Below are 14,797 nucleotides of genomic sequence, written 5' to 3' on the forward strand. Positions count from 1 at the left end.
TTGCATCTGCCATGAATTTGCCCACTCACCTAACCTATCCAAGTCATCCTGCATCCTCTTAGCATCCTCCTCATAGCTAACACCGCCACCCAGCTTCATGTCATCTGCAAACTTGGAGATGCTGCATTTAATTCCCTCGTCTAAATCATTAATATATATTGAAAACAACTAGGGTCCCAGCACTGAGCCTTGCGGTACCCCATTAGTCACTGCCTGCCATTCTGAAAAGGTCCCATTTACACCCACTCTTTGCTTCCTGTCTGCCAACCAATTCTCTATCCACATCAATACCATACCCCCAATACTGTGTGCTTTAAGTTTGCACACTAATCTCCTGTGTGGGACCTTGTCAAAAGCCTTTTGAAAATCTAAATATACCACATCCACTGGCTCTCCCCTATCCACTCTACTAGTTACATCTTCAAAAAATTCTACAAGATTCGTCAGATATGATTTTCCTTTCACAAATCCATGCTGACTTTGTCCGATGATTTCACCTCTTTCCAAATGTGCTGTTATCACATCTTTGATAACTGACTCTAGCATTTTCCCCACCACTGATGTCAGACTAACCAGTCTATAATTCCCCAGTTTTTCTCTCCCTCCTTTTTTAAAAAGTGGGGTTACATTAGCCACCCTCCAATCCTCAGGAACTAATCCAGAATCTAAGGAGTTTTGAAAAATTATCACTAACGCATCCACTATTTCTTGGGCTACTTCCTTAAGCACTCTGGGATGCAGACCATCTGGCCCTGGGGATTTATCTGCCTTTAATCCCTTCAATTTACCTAACACCACTTTCCTACTAACATGTATTTCCCTCAGTTCCTCCATCTCACTAGACCCTCGGTCCCTTACTATTTCCGGAAGATTATTTATGTCCTCCTTAGTGAAGACAGAACCAAAGTAGTTATTCAATTGGTCTGCCATGTCTTTGTTCCCTATGATCAATTCACCTGTTTCTGACTGTAAAGGACCTACATTTGTCTTGACCAATCTTTTTCTTTTCACATATAGATGGGAGATGCCAGAGAGTAGTGGTGGATAATTGTTTATCGGGATGGAGGCCGGTGACTAGCGGGGTGCCTCAGGGATCTGTTTTGGGCCCAATGTTGTTTGTAATATACATAAATGATCTGGATGATGGGGTGGTAAATTGGATTAGTAAGTATGCTGATGATACTAAGGTAGGAGGTGTTGTGGATAATGAGGTGGGTTTTCAAAGCTTGCAGGGAGATTTATGCCGGTTAGAAGAATGGGCTGAACGTTGGCAGATGGAGTTTAATGCTGAGAAGTGTGAGGTTCTACATTTTGGCAGGAATAATCCAAACAGAACATACAGGGTAAATGGTAGGGCATTGAGGAATGCAGTGGAACAGAGAGATCTAGGAATAACAGTGCATAGTTCCCTGAAGGTGGAGTCTCATGTAGATAGGGTGGTGAAGAAGGCTTTTGGAACGCTGGCCTTTATAAATCAGAGCATTGAGTACAGAAGTTGGGATGTAATGTTAAAATTGTACAAGGCATTGGTAAGGCCAAATTTGGAATATTGTGTACAGTTCTGGTCACCGAATTATAGGAAAGATAAAAAAATTAGAGAGAGTGCAGAGACGATTTACTAGGATGTTACCTGGGTTTCAGCACTTAAGTTACAGAGAAAGGATGAACAAGTTAGATCTCTATTCATTGGAGCGTAGAAGGTTGAGGGGGGATTTGATCGAGGTATTTAAAATGTTGAGAGGGATAGATAGAGTTGACGTGAATAGGCTGTTTCCATTGAGAGTAGGGGAGATTCAAACGAGAGGACATGATTTGAGAGTTAGGGGGCAAAAGTTTAAGGGAAACACGAGGGGGTATTTCTTTACTCAGAGAGTGATAGCTGTGTGGAATGAGCTTCCTGTAGAAGTAGTAGAGGCCAGTTCAGTTGTGTCATTTAAGATTAAATTGGATAGGTATATGGACAGGAAAGGAGTGGAGGGTTATGGGCTGAATGCGGGTAGGTGGGACTAGGTGAGATTAAGAGTTCGGCATGGACTAGGAGGGCCGGAATGGCCTGTTTCCGTGCTGTGATTGTTATATGGTTATATGGTTATATCTATAAAAGCTTTTACAGTCAGTTTTTATGTTCCCTGCCAGCTTTCTCTCATAATCTTTTTTCCCTTTCCTAATTAAGCCCTTTGTCCTCCTCTGCTGGTCTCTGAATTTCTCCCAGTCCTCAGGTATGCCACTTTGTTTTGCTAATTTATATGTTTCTTCTTTGGACTTGATACTATCCCTAATTTCCCTTGTCAGCCATGGGTGCACTACCTTCCCTGGTTTATTCTTTTGCCAAACTGGGATGAACAATTGTTGTAGTTCATCCATGCGACCTTTCATAAGCCTACCTCTTCCCACTCTGTCTCCTGTAAAAATGCTATTCCCTTTTCTCAGGTCCTTCATCCCCGCTACATCTGCTTCCAGGATGCAGCTTTTCTTTCCAGAACATCAGAGATGTGCTCCTTCTGTAAAGAACAGGGCTTCCCTTCCTCCACTGTTGATGCTGCCCTCACCCTCATCTCCTCTATTTCCTGAACATTCATGTTCACCCCATCTTTCCACCACCTTAACAGGGATAGAGTTCCTCTTGTCCTTGCCTACCACCCTATGAGCCTCCATATCCAATGTATCATCCTTCTGTAACTTCTGCCATCTCCAAATGGATCATACTGTTGTGTTTGTTATTAAGGGATAGTGCAGAGCACACCAGGACGCCTGCATGCAGGATACTCAACTGAACTATATTGGTAACCCTGCTTGTACAGTATGTGAACTCCCCCCATGTGGGAGTGGCTAACTAAGTGGCTTAGGAATAACACTATTGACTACCACTACACATACCACCAAATATATCTTTACTTACACCCCCACCCCTTCCACTTTCACAAGGATTGTTCCCTCTGTGATTGCCTTGTCCATTTGTCCCTCTCTACTATCTCCATCCTGGCACTTATCCCTGCAAACAGCCAAAGTGCTACACCTGCCCATTCACCTTCTCCCTCACCTCCATTCAAGGCCCCAAACAGTCCTTCTAGGTGAGGCAACACTTCACCTGCTGGTGTTGTCTATTATGTCAAGTGCTCATGAGGCAGCCTCCTCTACATATAACCATACAACAATTACAGCATGGAAATAGGTCATCTTGGCCCTTCTAGTCTGTGCCGAACGCTTACTCACACCTAGTCCCACCTACCTGCACTCAGCCCATAACCCTCCATTCCTTTCCTGTCCATATACCTATCCAATTTTCTTTAAATGACAAAATCGAACCTGCCTCTACCACTTCTACTGGAAGCTCATTCCACACAGCTACCACTCTCTGAGTAAAGAAGTTCCCCCTCGTGTTACCCCTAAACTTTTGCCCCCAACTCTCAACTCATGTCCTCTTGTTTGAATCTCCTCTACTCTCAATGGAAAAAGCCTATCCACATCAACTCTATCTATCCCCCTCATAATTTTAAATACCTCTATCAAGTCCCCCCTCAACCTTCTATGCTCCAAAGAAGCATTGGTGAGATACACTGGTGAGATACCAAAGATACATTGGTGAGACCCATTGCAAATTGGGGGACTGCTTCGTTGAGCAACTCCTCTCCATCTGCCCAAAGTGGAACTTCCCAGTAGCCAAATATTTTAACTCCGATTCCTGTTCCTACATGTTGATCCATGACTCCTCTTTTGTCCCAAGCTGAGGCCACCCTCAGGTTGGAGGAGCAACACCTTGTATTCCATCTGGGTTGCCTCCTATGTTTCTCCTTCCGGTAAATAAATTTCCCTCCTCTTCCCCTCTTTTACTATTACCCACTTTGACCTCTTGCCTCTTCTCACCTGCCTGCCACCTGCCCCTAGATCCCCTCCTCTTTTCCTTTTTCCTATGATCCACTCTCCTCTCCTGTCAGATACCTTCTTCTCCAGTTCTTCATTGTTCCCACCCACCTAGCTTCATCTGTCACCTTCTAGATATTCTCTTTCCTCTTCCCCCTTCCACCTTTTTATTCTAGCACCTTTTCCCTTCCTTTCCAGCCCTAAAGAAGGATCTTGCAGTGACATATCTAAGGTATGGCACGTGCCCTGGGCACCACTGAGCAGTTTCTATTAAAGTCAGACGAGCCATCCTCAGATAGTGAAAAAGAATTTTCTTCAGATGTATGATCTGTCTTTGATTATCATGGGTGAGAAGCACTAGGATGGCCTTATTTCAGAGCATTGTGTAAGAAGACTGTGAAACATTTCTTCACGAAGAAGGAAAGTGGAGCTGAAGGATGGAAGAGACGAAAGTTGCAGGCAGAGGAAGCCAAGAAGTTGAGCAAGTTCTTCATGCCCTTCTTTGGAAAGCCCAGAACAAGTAGTTTGAAACATTCCATGGAGTCGCCTGCACCTGCTACAAGTTTGTTAGAATCCGAAGGTGGATCAAGTACAAATGTGTTACTAGCCGAGGAGGAAGTCAAGTCAGATAAATCCGAGTATGGTGAGATTAAGAGTGAGGCTGCCACAGAGAGTGTGGACGTGACAGGAGGGGAAGACGATGGTGGTGATGGTGATGTTGAGTTTATTGACGAGATTTTACCTGATGAGATTGAACCTAACAACACTGAACCTAGTGAACGGGATGGTGTCAAAGAGACTCAAACTGTCATACCAGAAGTGATTGAACAGCATGGCATTGGACTTCTGAATTTCGACAAGGATACTGGAAAAGCAATTCTGCTTGACGCGTTAAGAACAGAAATAATAAAGCTGGGTTTGAAGTATTTCCAGAACAGTGAGCGGCCTTTCCTACCAACAAATAACTGCTCAATGAACAAAACTTGGTTCAAGAAGAAATTGGGAAAGGGTCGTGGTGAAGAAGTGACTTGCTCATGGCTGGTCTATTCCCCTTCTAAAAAGTCTGCATTTTGTATCTGTTGTCTTCTCTATTCCCAATCAGACCATCAATCCTCATTGGAACAGGAAAGTGGATTCAACCAGTGGAAAGCACCTGAAAGGATTAGTGTTCATGAAAATACCAAGGATCATTGGGAATGTTTCACACAGTGGAAAGAAATGGAAAGAAATTTAGCTGGAAACAGAGGAGTTATTGACGCGGTATTTCAGTCACAGATTGAGAAGGAAAAACAGAAATGGCGTGATATCTTGATGAGAATCCTTCACTGCATAAAATTCCTTGTGATTCAGAACCTGGCTTTGCGAGGACACAGGGAGTCACTTCAGCTAGACAATGACTCGAATGTGAGAAATTTCCTTGGCTTACTGAAACTACTGGCCATCTTTGACCCTGTCATAAAAGAACACCTCACTCATTTGGAAAGTCATCCTGGATCCACGTCTTATCTTTCACCGGGTGTCCAAAACGAATTCATCCACATGATGTCATCCACTATTCACCAGAGTTTACTGAGAAGCATTCGTAAAGCCAAGTACTATGGGCTCATGTTCGACTCAACTCCTGATCAGGCACACCGTGAGCAGATGTCAGGAGTAGTGAGGTATGTGGAAGCTGATTTTGAGAGGAAAACAGTGCGTGTTAGAGAGTCCTTCCTTGGTTTTATCCATTCAGATAAGCCAGAAGAATGCTGAGGTCTTGGTTGAAGACATCTTGAAAGAGCTAGAGAAGGACTAAATGGAGCTACAAGATTGTCAGACAAAGTGCTATGACAACACTGCTGTGATGGCTGGACACAGAAGTGGTGTTCATCAAAGAATAAGTGAGAAAAACAACCTGGCAGTGTTTGTGAATTGCGACAATCACTCACTCAACTTGGTGGGTGTACAGGCTGATGAGAACTCGAGAGATGCTGGGTTAACAGCTAAGGAGGAAATGGAAAGAGTCATGAAGGGAACACTTGACCATCCTCACAGAGAAATGGATGAAAGGTTTGCTCCTTTGCACGACACTGACACCAAGTTTTGGGTTCCTTCTGGATGTCGAGGGACTGTGTTACGGCGCCGACAGTAATGACCTAAAGAAGAAGTGTGAAAATTTGGGTGAATTGTATAGCTCTGATGTTGATGGACAGCAGCTATATGAAGAAATTTTGGATTGCAGAATGTTGCTATCAAGGCAGGTCAACACGAAAGTATCAAGACCTGAAGAGCTTCTTGAATTTATTGTTCAGTATGGAGATGACAGCATCTTCCCCAATCTTCGTATTGCTATTCAGATCTTGCTTTGCTGAGTGAGAAAGAGAAGAAACTGAAAGAACTGACTTTGATCACATCATAGACCAATTTGCATCAGTGAAAGCAAGGAAGATGCAGTTACAATTTTCATGTAGTGCCATAATTTGTTAATTAAAAGATTAACAAGCTTTACTTGTATTTTTGAGCTGATATTATGGTAAAGTTATCTAAAAGCTGGGTGTCAGATGTTTAGACAGGGGCGCAATTTCAATGCTTGCCATAGGTGCTATTTTCCGTAGATACGCCCTTGGGATCTTGGCCCAAAATGCCAGCTGTTCATTTATTTCCATAGGTGCTGCCTGATCTACATCCAACTCCAATGAAGTACTCGGCGGGAGTACAGAGTCTGCTGTGCGTATGTTTTCACAGAGACGTGGCTCACTGATGGGGTCCCTGAGTCAGCTGAACGGGCTCACCTTGTTCTGAGTGGACAGGGATGCAGCTCTTTCCAGTAAGACTCGCGGGGGTGGCTTGTGTGTTTACATCAATACGGAACGGTGCAAGAACTCTGTGCCGGTTTCCAGATACTGCTCATCACTAGCGGAGTTTGTGACCATTTTGTGATGCAGGCCATTTTATTTGCCACGGGAATTCACCACTGTCCTTATAGGCGGTGTCTACATTTCCCTCAGTGCTAATGCTGTGAACTGTACGGGGCTATTAGCGAACTGCAGAATGCATACCCTGATGGAATGTTTAATCTCGCCGGAGATTTTAACCACGCGAACCTCAGGTCAGTGATCCCAAATTCCATCATTATGTGGACTTTGCAACGAGAGGGGAGAACGTGTTGGACCTAGTTTACACAAACATCCCTAACGCATACCGGGCAGAGCCCCGCCCCCACTTCGGTTAGACCACATCTCTGTTATGCTCATCCCAGCATATAGACCACTCGTCAGGTGCTCCAAGCCAGTTCAAAGCAGGTGAAAACCTGGCCAGCAGGAGCCATCTCTGCTCTTCAAGACTGCTTTGAGCACGCTGACTGGCACATGTTCAGGGAGGCTGCAACCGATGGTGACCCCACCAATTTAGAGGAGTACACAACATCAGTGCCTAGCTACGTCAGCAAGTGAATCGACAACGTCACTGTGTCCAAGACCATCATTACATGCTCTAACCAGAAGCCATGGATAACAGTGGAGGTGTGCACTGCTGAGGACCCGTGACTCCACCTTCAGAGCACGCGACAAGGAAGCCATAACAACAGCAAGGGCCAAACTGTCCTGGGCCATTGGAGAGGCAAAATGTGCACAAGCCCTGCAAATCCACAGCCACTTCCAGGACAGCGGTGACACGTGGCGCATGTGGAAGGGCATTCAGGACATCACCAACTACAGGGCAACATCACCTGACTGTGCAGGTGATGCCTCCCTCCCAGACGCGCTGAATAACTTCTACATTTGTTTTGAGGTGGAAAATGACGTGGTGGCGAGGAATTCCACCCCTCCTCCAAAATGACCAGGTGCTGTGACTCACTGTGGCCGATGTGAGAAGAACCATGTGCAGGGTCAACCCACGAAAGTCTGCTGGACCAGACAACATCCCTGGTAGAGTGCTTAGAGGATGTGCAGACCAGCTAGCAAATGTTCTCACTGACATCTTCAACATCTCCTTGAGCAGTGCCATCATTCCAATGTGCTTCAAGGCCACCACCATCGTCCCTGTGCTGAAGAAGTCTTCAGTGTCCTGCCTCAATGACTACCGTCCCGTTGCACTCACATCCATCATCATGAAGTGTTTCGAGAGGCTCGTCATGAGGCATATCAATACACTGCTGCCCCCCTCACTGGACCCCCTGCAATTCATGTACCGTCCCAACGGTTCAACAGACACCACCATTGCCATCACCCTCCACCTGGCCCTAACCCACCTGGACAAAAAAGACACGTATGTTCGAATCCTCTTCATAGACTTCAGTTCAGCATTCAACACAATCATCCCTCAGAAACTGATTGGAAAGCTGAGCCTACTGGGCCTGAACACCTCCCTCTGCAACTGGATACTAGACTTCCTGACTGGGAGACCTCAGTCAGTCCAGGTCAGAGGCAGCATCTCCAACACCATCACACTGAGCACGGGGGCTCCCCAGGGTTGTGTGCTCAGTCCACTGCTGTTCACTCTGCTGACCCATAACTGTGCTGCAACACACAGCTCGAATCACATCATCAAGTTCGCCGATGACCCGACCGTGGTGGGTCTCATCAGCAAGAACGACGAGTCAGTTTACAGAAAGGAGGTGCAGCGGCTAACAGACTGGTGCAGAGCCAACAACCTATCTCTGACTGTGAACAAAACGAAAGAGATGGTTGTTGACTTCAGGAGGGCACGGAGTGACCACTCCCTGCTGAACATCGATGGCTCCTCGGTAGAGATCGTTAAGAGCACCAAATTTCTTGGGTTCATCTGGCGGAGAATCTCACCTGGTCCTTCAACACCAGCTCCATTGCAAAGAAAGCCCAGCGGCGTCTCTACTTTCTGCAAAGGCTGAGGAAAGTCCACCTCCCACCCCCCATCCTGATCACATTCTACAGGGGTTGTATTGAGAGCATCCTGAGCAGCTGCATCACTGCCTGGTTCGGAAATAGCATCATCTCAGATCGCAAGACCCTGCAGCGGATAGTGAGGTCAGCTGAGAAGATCATGGGGGGGTCTCTCTTCCCGCCATTACAGACATTTACACTACACGCTGCATCCGCAAAGCATACAGCATTGTGAAGGACCCCACACACCCCTCATACAAACTCTTCTCCCTCCTGCCATCTGGGAAAAGGCACCGAAGCATTCGGGCTCTCACGACCAGACTGTGTAACAGTTTCTTCCCCCAAGCTATCAGACTCGTCAATACTCAGTGCCTGGACTGACACTGTTTTGTGCACTTTATTGCAGTCCTGGGTAGGTCTGTAGTCTAGTGTAGTTTTTTTGCCTGTGTTGTTTTTACATTGTTCAGTGTAGCTTTTGTCCTGTTTCAGGTAGCACCATGGTCCTGAAAAACGTTGTCTCATTTTTACTGTGTACTGTACCAGCAGCTATGGTTGAAATGACAATAGAAAGTGACTTGACTTGATCTGCAGAGTTCCTCCAGCATCTTGTGTGTGTGATACTCTGGATTTCCAGCATCTGCAGACTGTATCGTGTTTAGATTAGTTTATTGTAATATGTTGGTAATGTCTGCGTCACATGAAGTTCAGAGTAAATGGTATACATGGTAGTTATATACTCAGTGGCCACTGAGTATGTTTGTGGACTTCCACATCAAGGTTCAATGTGTTGTGCATTCAGAGATTCTCTGGATATTTGAGTTAATGTCACCTTCCCGTCAGCCATTCTCCTCTGACCTCTCTCATTAACAAGGCAGGTTCATCCACAGAACTGCTGCTCTCTGGATGTTCTGTGTTTTTGCACCATCTTCTGTCAACTCCAGAGATTATCGTGTGTGAAATTCGCAGGAGATCAGCAGTTTCTGAGATACTCAAACCATCCTGTCTGGCACCAACAATCATTCCATGGTCAAAGTCACTTAGATTACATTTCTTCCCCTTTGTGATGTTTAACAACTGAATGTCCTGACCATGCCTGCTTGCTTTTATGTACTGAGTTGCTGACACATTATTGGCTGACTAGATATTTGCATTATCGCGCTGGTGTACAAGTGTACCTTTTAAAGTGGCCACTGAGTTTCAATACAACAACAAACACAGGGACAATCACAGGAACAGCAGAATAATGCAAAGGTTGGAGTGTAATCTGAACATGGAATGTTACCGGACAGTACAAGCCCTTCGGCCTACGATGCAGTGGTGCAGGAAGTATTGATAATGTGACAATAATGGACGAGGAAGAACAAAGAATCTGAGAATGTGTTAGCATCACCAGGAAGGGGATGTGGAAGAGGTGATGAGCTCAAAAGTCTGATTGAAGTAGGGGGCAAAGCTGTTCCTGAGTCTGGTGGTCCAACCTTTCAAACTCCTGTATTGAAAAGTAGCAGTGGGAGAAGGGAATATCAGGATGGTATTTGACCCCATAAACACTACTACACTAGTCCCCTTTGCACTCTTAATTATTTTTGTAATTTTTATGTTTGTACAGTACTGCTGCCACAAAGAAATTAATTTCATGACATTGTCTGACTCTGACTCTGATTTCTGTACCTCCTGCCTGATAATAATGAGAAGAGAGCTTGGCCTGGATGCTGGGGTCCTTGATGATGAATGCTGCTTTCTTGCGGCAACACCTCATGTAAAGGTATTGAATGGTGCAGGGGGCTTTGCCTGCGATAGACTGGGCTATATCCACCACGTTCTGTAGTCCTTTCTGTTCCTGGGTATTATCGTTTCCATAACAGGCCATGATGTGTCCAGTTGGGACACTCTCCATGGTGCATTGATAGAAGTTTTTTACAGTTCTTGTTGACATGCTGAATCTACACAAACTACAGTATAGTCACCATTGTGCTTTTTCTATGAAGGCACTGTGTGCTGGTCCTAGGACATATCCTCTATAATGATAACGCCAACATATTTAAAACTACTGACCCTTCCCACCTCTGATCCCCTAACGAGGACCGGCTAATGGACCTCCCGCTTCTTTCTCCTGTAGTCTTTGGTTCTGTAAGTTTTGAAATTCTGTTTGAAACTCATGACCCTCTTCACCTCCGATCACCTGGTGGGAACTGGGCTTGTGGACCCCGGCTGCTTTCTCCTGCAGTCGATATCCAGCTCTTTGGTTTGAAAGTTTAGAAATTCAGTTTGATTGAGGCACACAGCATTGAAACACATCCTGCAGAGTATGGGCAATGGACGGCGTCCTGGATGATGTTCCCTCACAGTGTATTTGTACGCTGTCCTTGGAGTTGATGGTGAGTTCAAAAGGGTGGGAGGTCAGCTGTTCTGGGAACTATCCTCAATCTCAGTTTAACTTTGATGTAGCTATTCACAGTGGTGATATGATGACCCAGGCATTGCAGATAATTTGTAGTTCCCTGTGGAACAGGGGACCTGATTGAGGCTGCACCTGGAGTATTGTGTACAGTTCTGGTTACAGAGAGATGGAGAGAGTCCAAAAGAACACTTGCAAGAATGTTGCTAGTATTGTGGGCCTGAGTTACGGGGAGAAGTCAGGCAGGTTAGGACTTTGTTCATTGGAGAGCAGTGGACTGAGGGGTGACCTTATAGAGGTGCAAACATTCTTAAGGAGTGTAGGTAGAGTGCATCAGTCCTTAAGAAGGGTCTCAGCCCGAAACATTGACTATTTACTCAGTTCCATTGATGCTGCCTGACCTGCTGAGTTCCTCCAGTATTCTGTTTATTTATTTATCTATCTATTTATTTATTTGTGTGTTTATTTGTTTATATATTAGGCTAGAAACGATATATATCTCGTCTTTGGATTGTGGGAGGAAACCGGAGCTTTCCGAGGAAACCCACGTGATCACAGGGAGAACGTACAAACTCCTTAAAGGCAGCGGCGAGAATTGAACCCAGGTTGCCTGTACTGTAAATTGTTGAGCTAATCACTGTACTGCCGTTTTGTGTGTGTTGCTTTGGATATCCAGCATCCACAAACTTTCTCAAGTGAATCGACACTTTTGCATCCAGGATTAGGAAATTAAGAATTGCATGACATAAGGTTAAAGGGAAAAGGAGTTTTAAAAGGAATCTGAGGGGCACCTTTATAACCCAGATGTTGGTCAATATATGAACTCATTGAGGATAGTACCTTAACAACATTTAAAAGACATTTGAGCAGGTATATTTGCCCATGTTTGGTGCATGTTCCCCTAAACTTCATCCTGGAAAGGTTTAAAGCAAGGGTTCCCAACCTGGGGTACACGGAGCCCTTGGTTAATGGTAGGGGTCCATGGCATTAAAAAAAAACTTGGGAACTCCTGGTTTAGAAGTGTGGGATTGCGGTGATTTTCTGATCTGTGGGTTCTTTTAGAAGTTCAAGGATGAGTGGAAATTTGGCTTCATGGTCGTTTATTTTAAAATCTAAAGAAAGGAACAGGTACAGAGCATTTGAAACTAAGTGAGAAGTTGAGAAACAAAAGAACAAAGAACAGCTAAAATGGCACTTTTGCAAAAGCTGGCATTTAAAATATTACAGGTAACACCACATTCTTGAGATAAGAAGAAACCAATTAAAACACACATAGCACGTGTGTTATGTGCTAATACTTAAAAGAATAAAAAATGAAAAATGTGACAACCACTTTTCTGTCAGTAAACGGCACTTTATGAAAACCAAGTTTAAAAATGACAGTAAACTGCAATTTTTGTCTTGTACTAATATTTTATCAAAAGCATGACAAATAATCAATTCCAACAGAGGGATATGGGCCAAATGTAAGCAAATGGGACTGGCTTAGATGGGAATCTTGATCAGCAAGGACCGATTGGGCCGAAGGGCCGGTTTCTATGCTGTATGTTCTTAAGACTATGAATTGCAAGCATATGGTAGCATGTTCAGGCTCAATGTCACGTGACATGGAAGGTGGGAAAGAATGGTAAGAAAGTAGCTGAAAGGAAATTGTTTTTTTTTTCCTAAATATTAATTCCAAATGAAATAACCACAGATGCCTTTCTGTTTTTCAGGTAAAAAGGGACTTGCTGGATGGGAAGGTGGGATTCGTGTCCCTGGAATATTCAGATGGCCGGGCCAGTTGCCTTCTGGTAGGAAAATTGATGAGCCCACCAGCCTCATGGACATTTACCCAACTGTTATCGACCTGGCTGGGGCATCCTTGCCACAGGATAGGTGAACAATTCAAAATATAAATCTCCTTCAGTGTAAAGTATTCCCATCTGGACAAACTCCCAAGCATTTTTTGCCTTTGTGTTCTCAATTACCTCCCTCCAGCATCAGTCTCCTACCTTCAATCTTCTCTGACCTCACCTTGCTGCATCTGCCTGATCTTCCTTTCCCCTTCCCTCCCCGGCCTCTCTTTATCTCTATCTCCTTCTATTTCTCTTTATATCTATCTCCCTTTATCTCTCTCTCCCTCTATTTCATTCAAATCCCTGCCACTTACTCCCTACACCCCTCCCCTCCCTGGCACTACCTGCCTGTCATCTTTCACCCCTCCCCAGTCAACCTTGGACCCCTGCCATCTTGTCTCTCCACTCATAGTCCTGATCCTGAGTTTCGATCTGGAATGTGAACAATTCCTTTCCTCAAACAGACACCTTGAACGTGCTAAGTTCCTCCAGCAAACAGTTGACAAACGCTCTTCCCACTCTCATCTCTTTGCATCACAGGTCAATTTTCCTGTTCTAAGTTCCCTGCATGAACATACAGAATGAGAACTTCACTTGTAAGAATTTTGTCATTGTACTTTTTCTTGAGACTGGCAGAGATTTAGATCTATTGCATGGGTCCACAAGCTCTTGTTTAATGGTACAGGTCCATAGCATAAAAATAGGTTGGGAACCCCGATCTACTGGAACGTAGGAACATGAACTTTGTCTCTCAACCCCATTCTGCGGTGCAATGAAATGATCCTTAACCTAGTTTTCAGTAACTCTGGTTGCTTGAAAACAAACAGCTTTAAAATTGATACTTGGTTCAAACTCTAATACCATTTGCTGAAGGGAATTCATAATTCTCATGGAAGTTGCCTATCTTTACTTGGAGTCAGAGTCATAGAACTATCTAAGTGAGAAACAATCCCTTCAGCTCAACCTCTCTGTGCTGACCAAACTGACCCACTGAGCAAGTCCATTTACCTGCACTTGGCCTTCATCCCTTGAAACCTTTCCTGTTCATGTAATTGTCCAAATACCCTTTCGATCTAGTATTTGTAACCTCAGTTGGTCTCTTGTCAACATCACCTCAATCACTCAGCATGACTGCTTCGCTCCCAAAATAGCCAGTAGTTGGCTGGCTCGTCCCTGCACTGTGAGAGCCGTGAACAGGGCTCGAAGCTGTGTGGGGAATCCCCGTTGGATTTCAAGTCCAATGCTTTAACCACTCGGCCATGTTTCCATACTGTATGGGGTTGAGTCTAGGCATAGCTACAAATGTACGAGACTTTAGTGGGGCCTAAGCTGGAATATGGCAAGGAGTGCTGGAGAATACTGTTCATGAACAAAACTGTAATTGTGGAGGAATTACTTGTGGGTTTACCAGAATGATGCCTGATTCAAATTACTGTGTAAACTAACGGAGCTAAGCTTACATTTCCTGCTTAGACAATGTTAAATGCTCAGTCGTCAGTTTATTAGGCACCTCCTGTCCCTAATAAAGTGGCCACTGAGTGTATGTTCATGGTCTTCTGCTGCTGTAGCCCATCCTCTTCAAGTTTGGGTGTTCTTCTGCACACCACTGTTATAACATTTGGTTATTTGAGTTAGTGTTGCCTTCCTGTCAGCTTGAACTTATCTGGCCATTCTCCTCTGACCTCTCCCATTAACAAGGTGTTTTCGCCCACGGAATTGCTGCTCACTGGCTGTTTTTTATTCACCATACTCTGCAAACTCTAGAGACAGCTGTGTGTGAAAATCCCAGGAGATCAGCTGTTTCCGAGAAACACAAACCACCCTGAGTGGCACCAACAATCATTCCATCGTCAGTCACTTAGATC

General features: G+C 44.7%; 1 protein-coding gene across 3 annotated transcripts in view; it reads left to right on the forward strand.

Annotated features, from left to right (window-relative positions):
- The window catches only part of LOC140727040 (arylsulfatase D-like), a 99,471-nt gene that overhangs the window by 28,575 nt on the left and 56,099 nt on the right, over window positions 1-14,797 (forward strand). For all 3 annotated transcript variants that reach the window (XM_073044228.1, XM_073044229.1, XM_073044227.1), the window contains exon 8: window positions 12,810-12,972. In XM_073044228.1, the coding sequence (XP_072900329.1) occupies window positions 12,810-12,972 (163 nt within the window). The remainder of the gene's footprint in view (window positions 1-12,809; window positions 12,973-14,797) is intronic.

Source organism: Hemitrygon akajei, chromosome 4 (genome assembly GCF_048418815.1).
Source record: "Hemitrygon akajei chromosome 4, sHemAka1.3, whole genome shotgun sequence".
NCBI lineage: Eukaryota > Metazoa > Chordata > Chondrichthyes > Myliobatiformes > Dasyatidae > Hemitrygon > Hemitrygon akajei.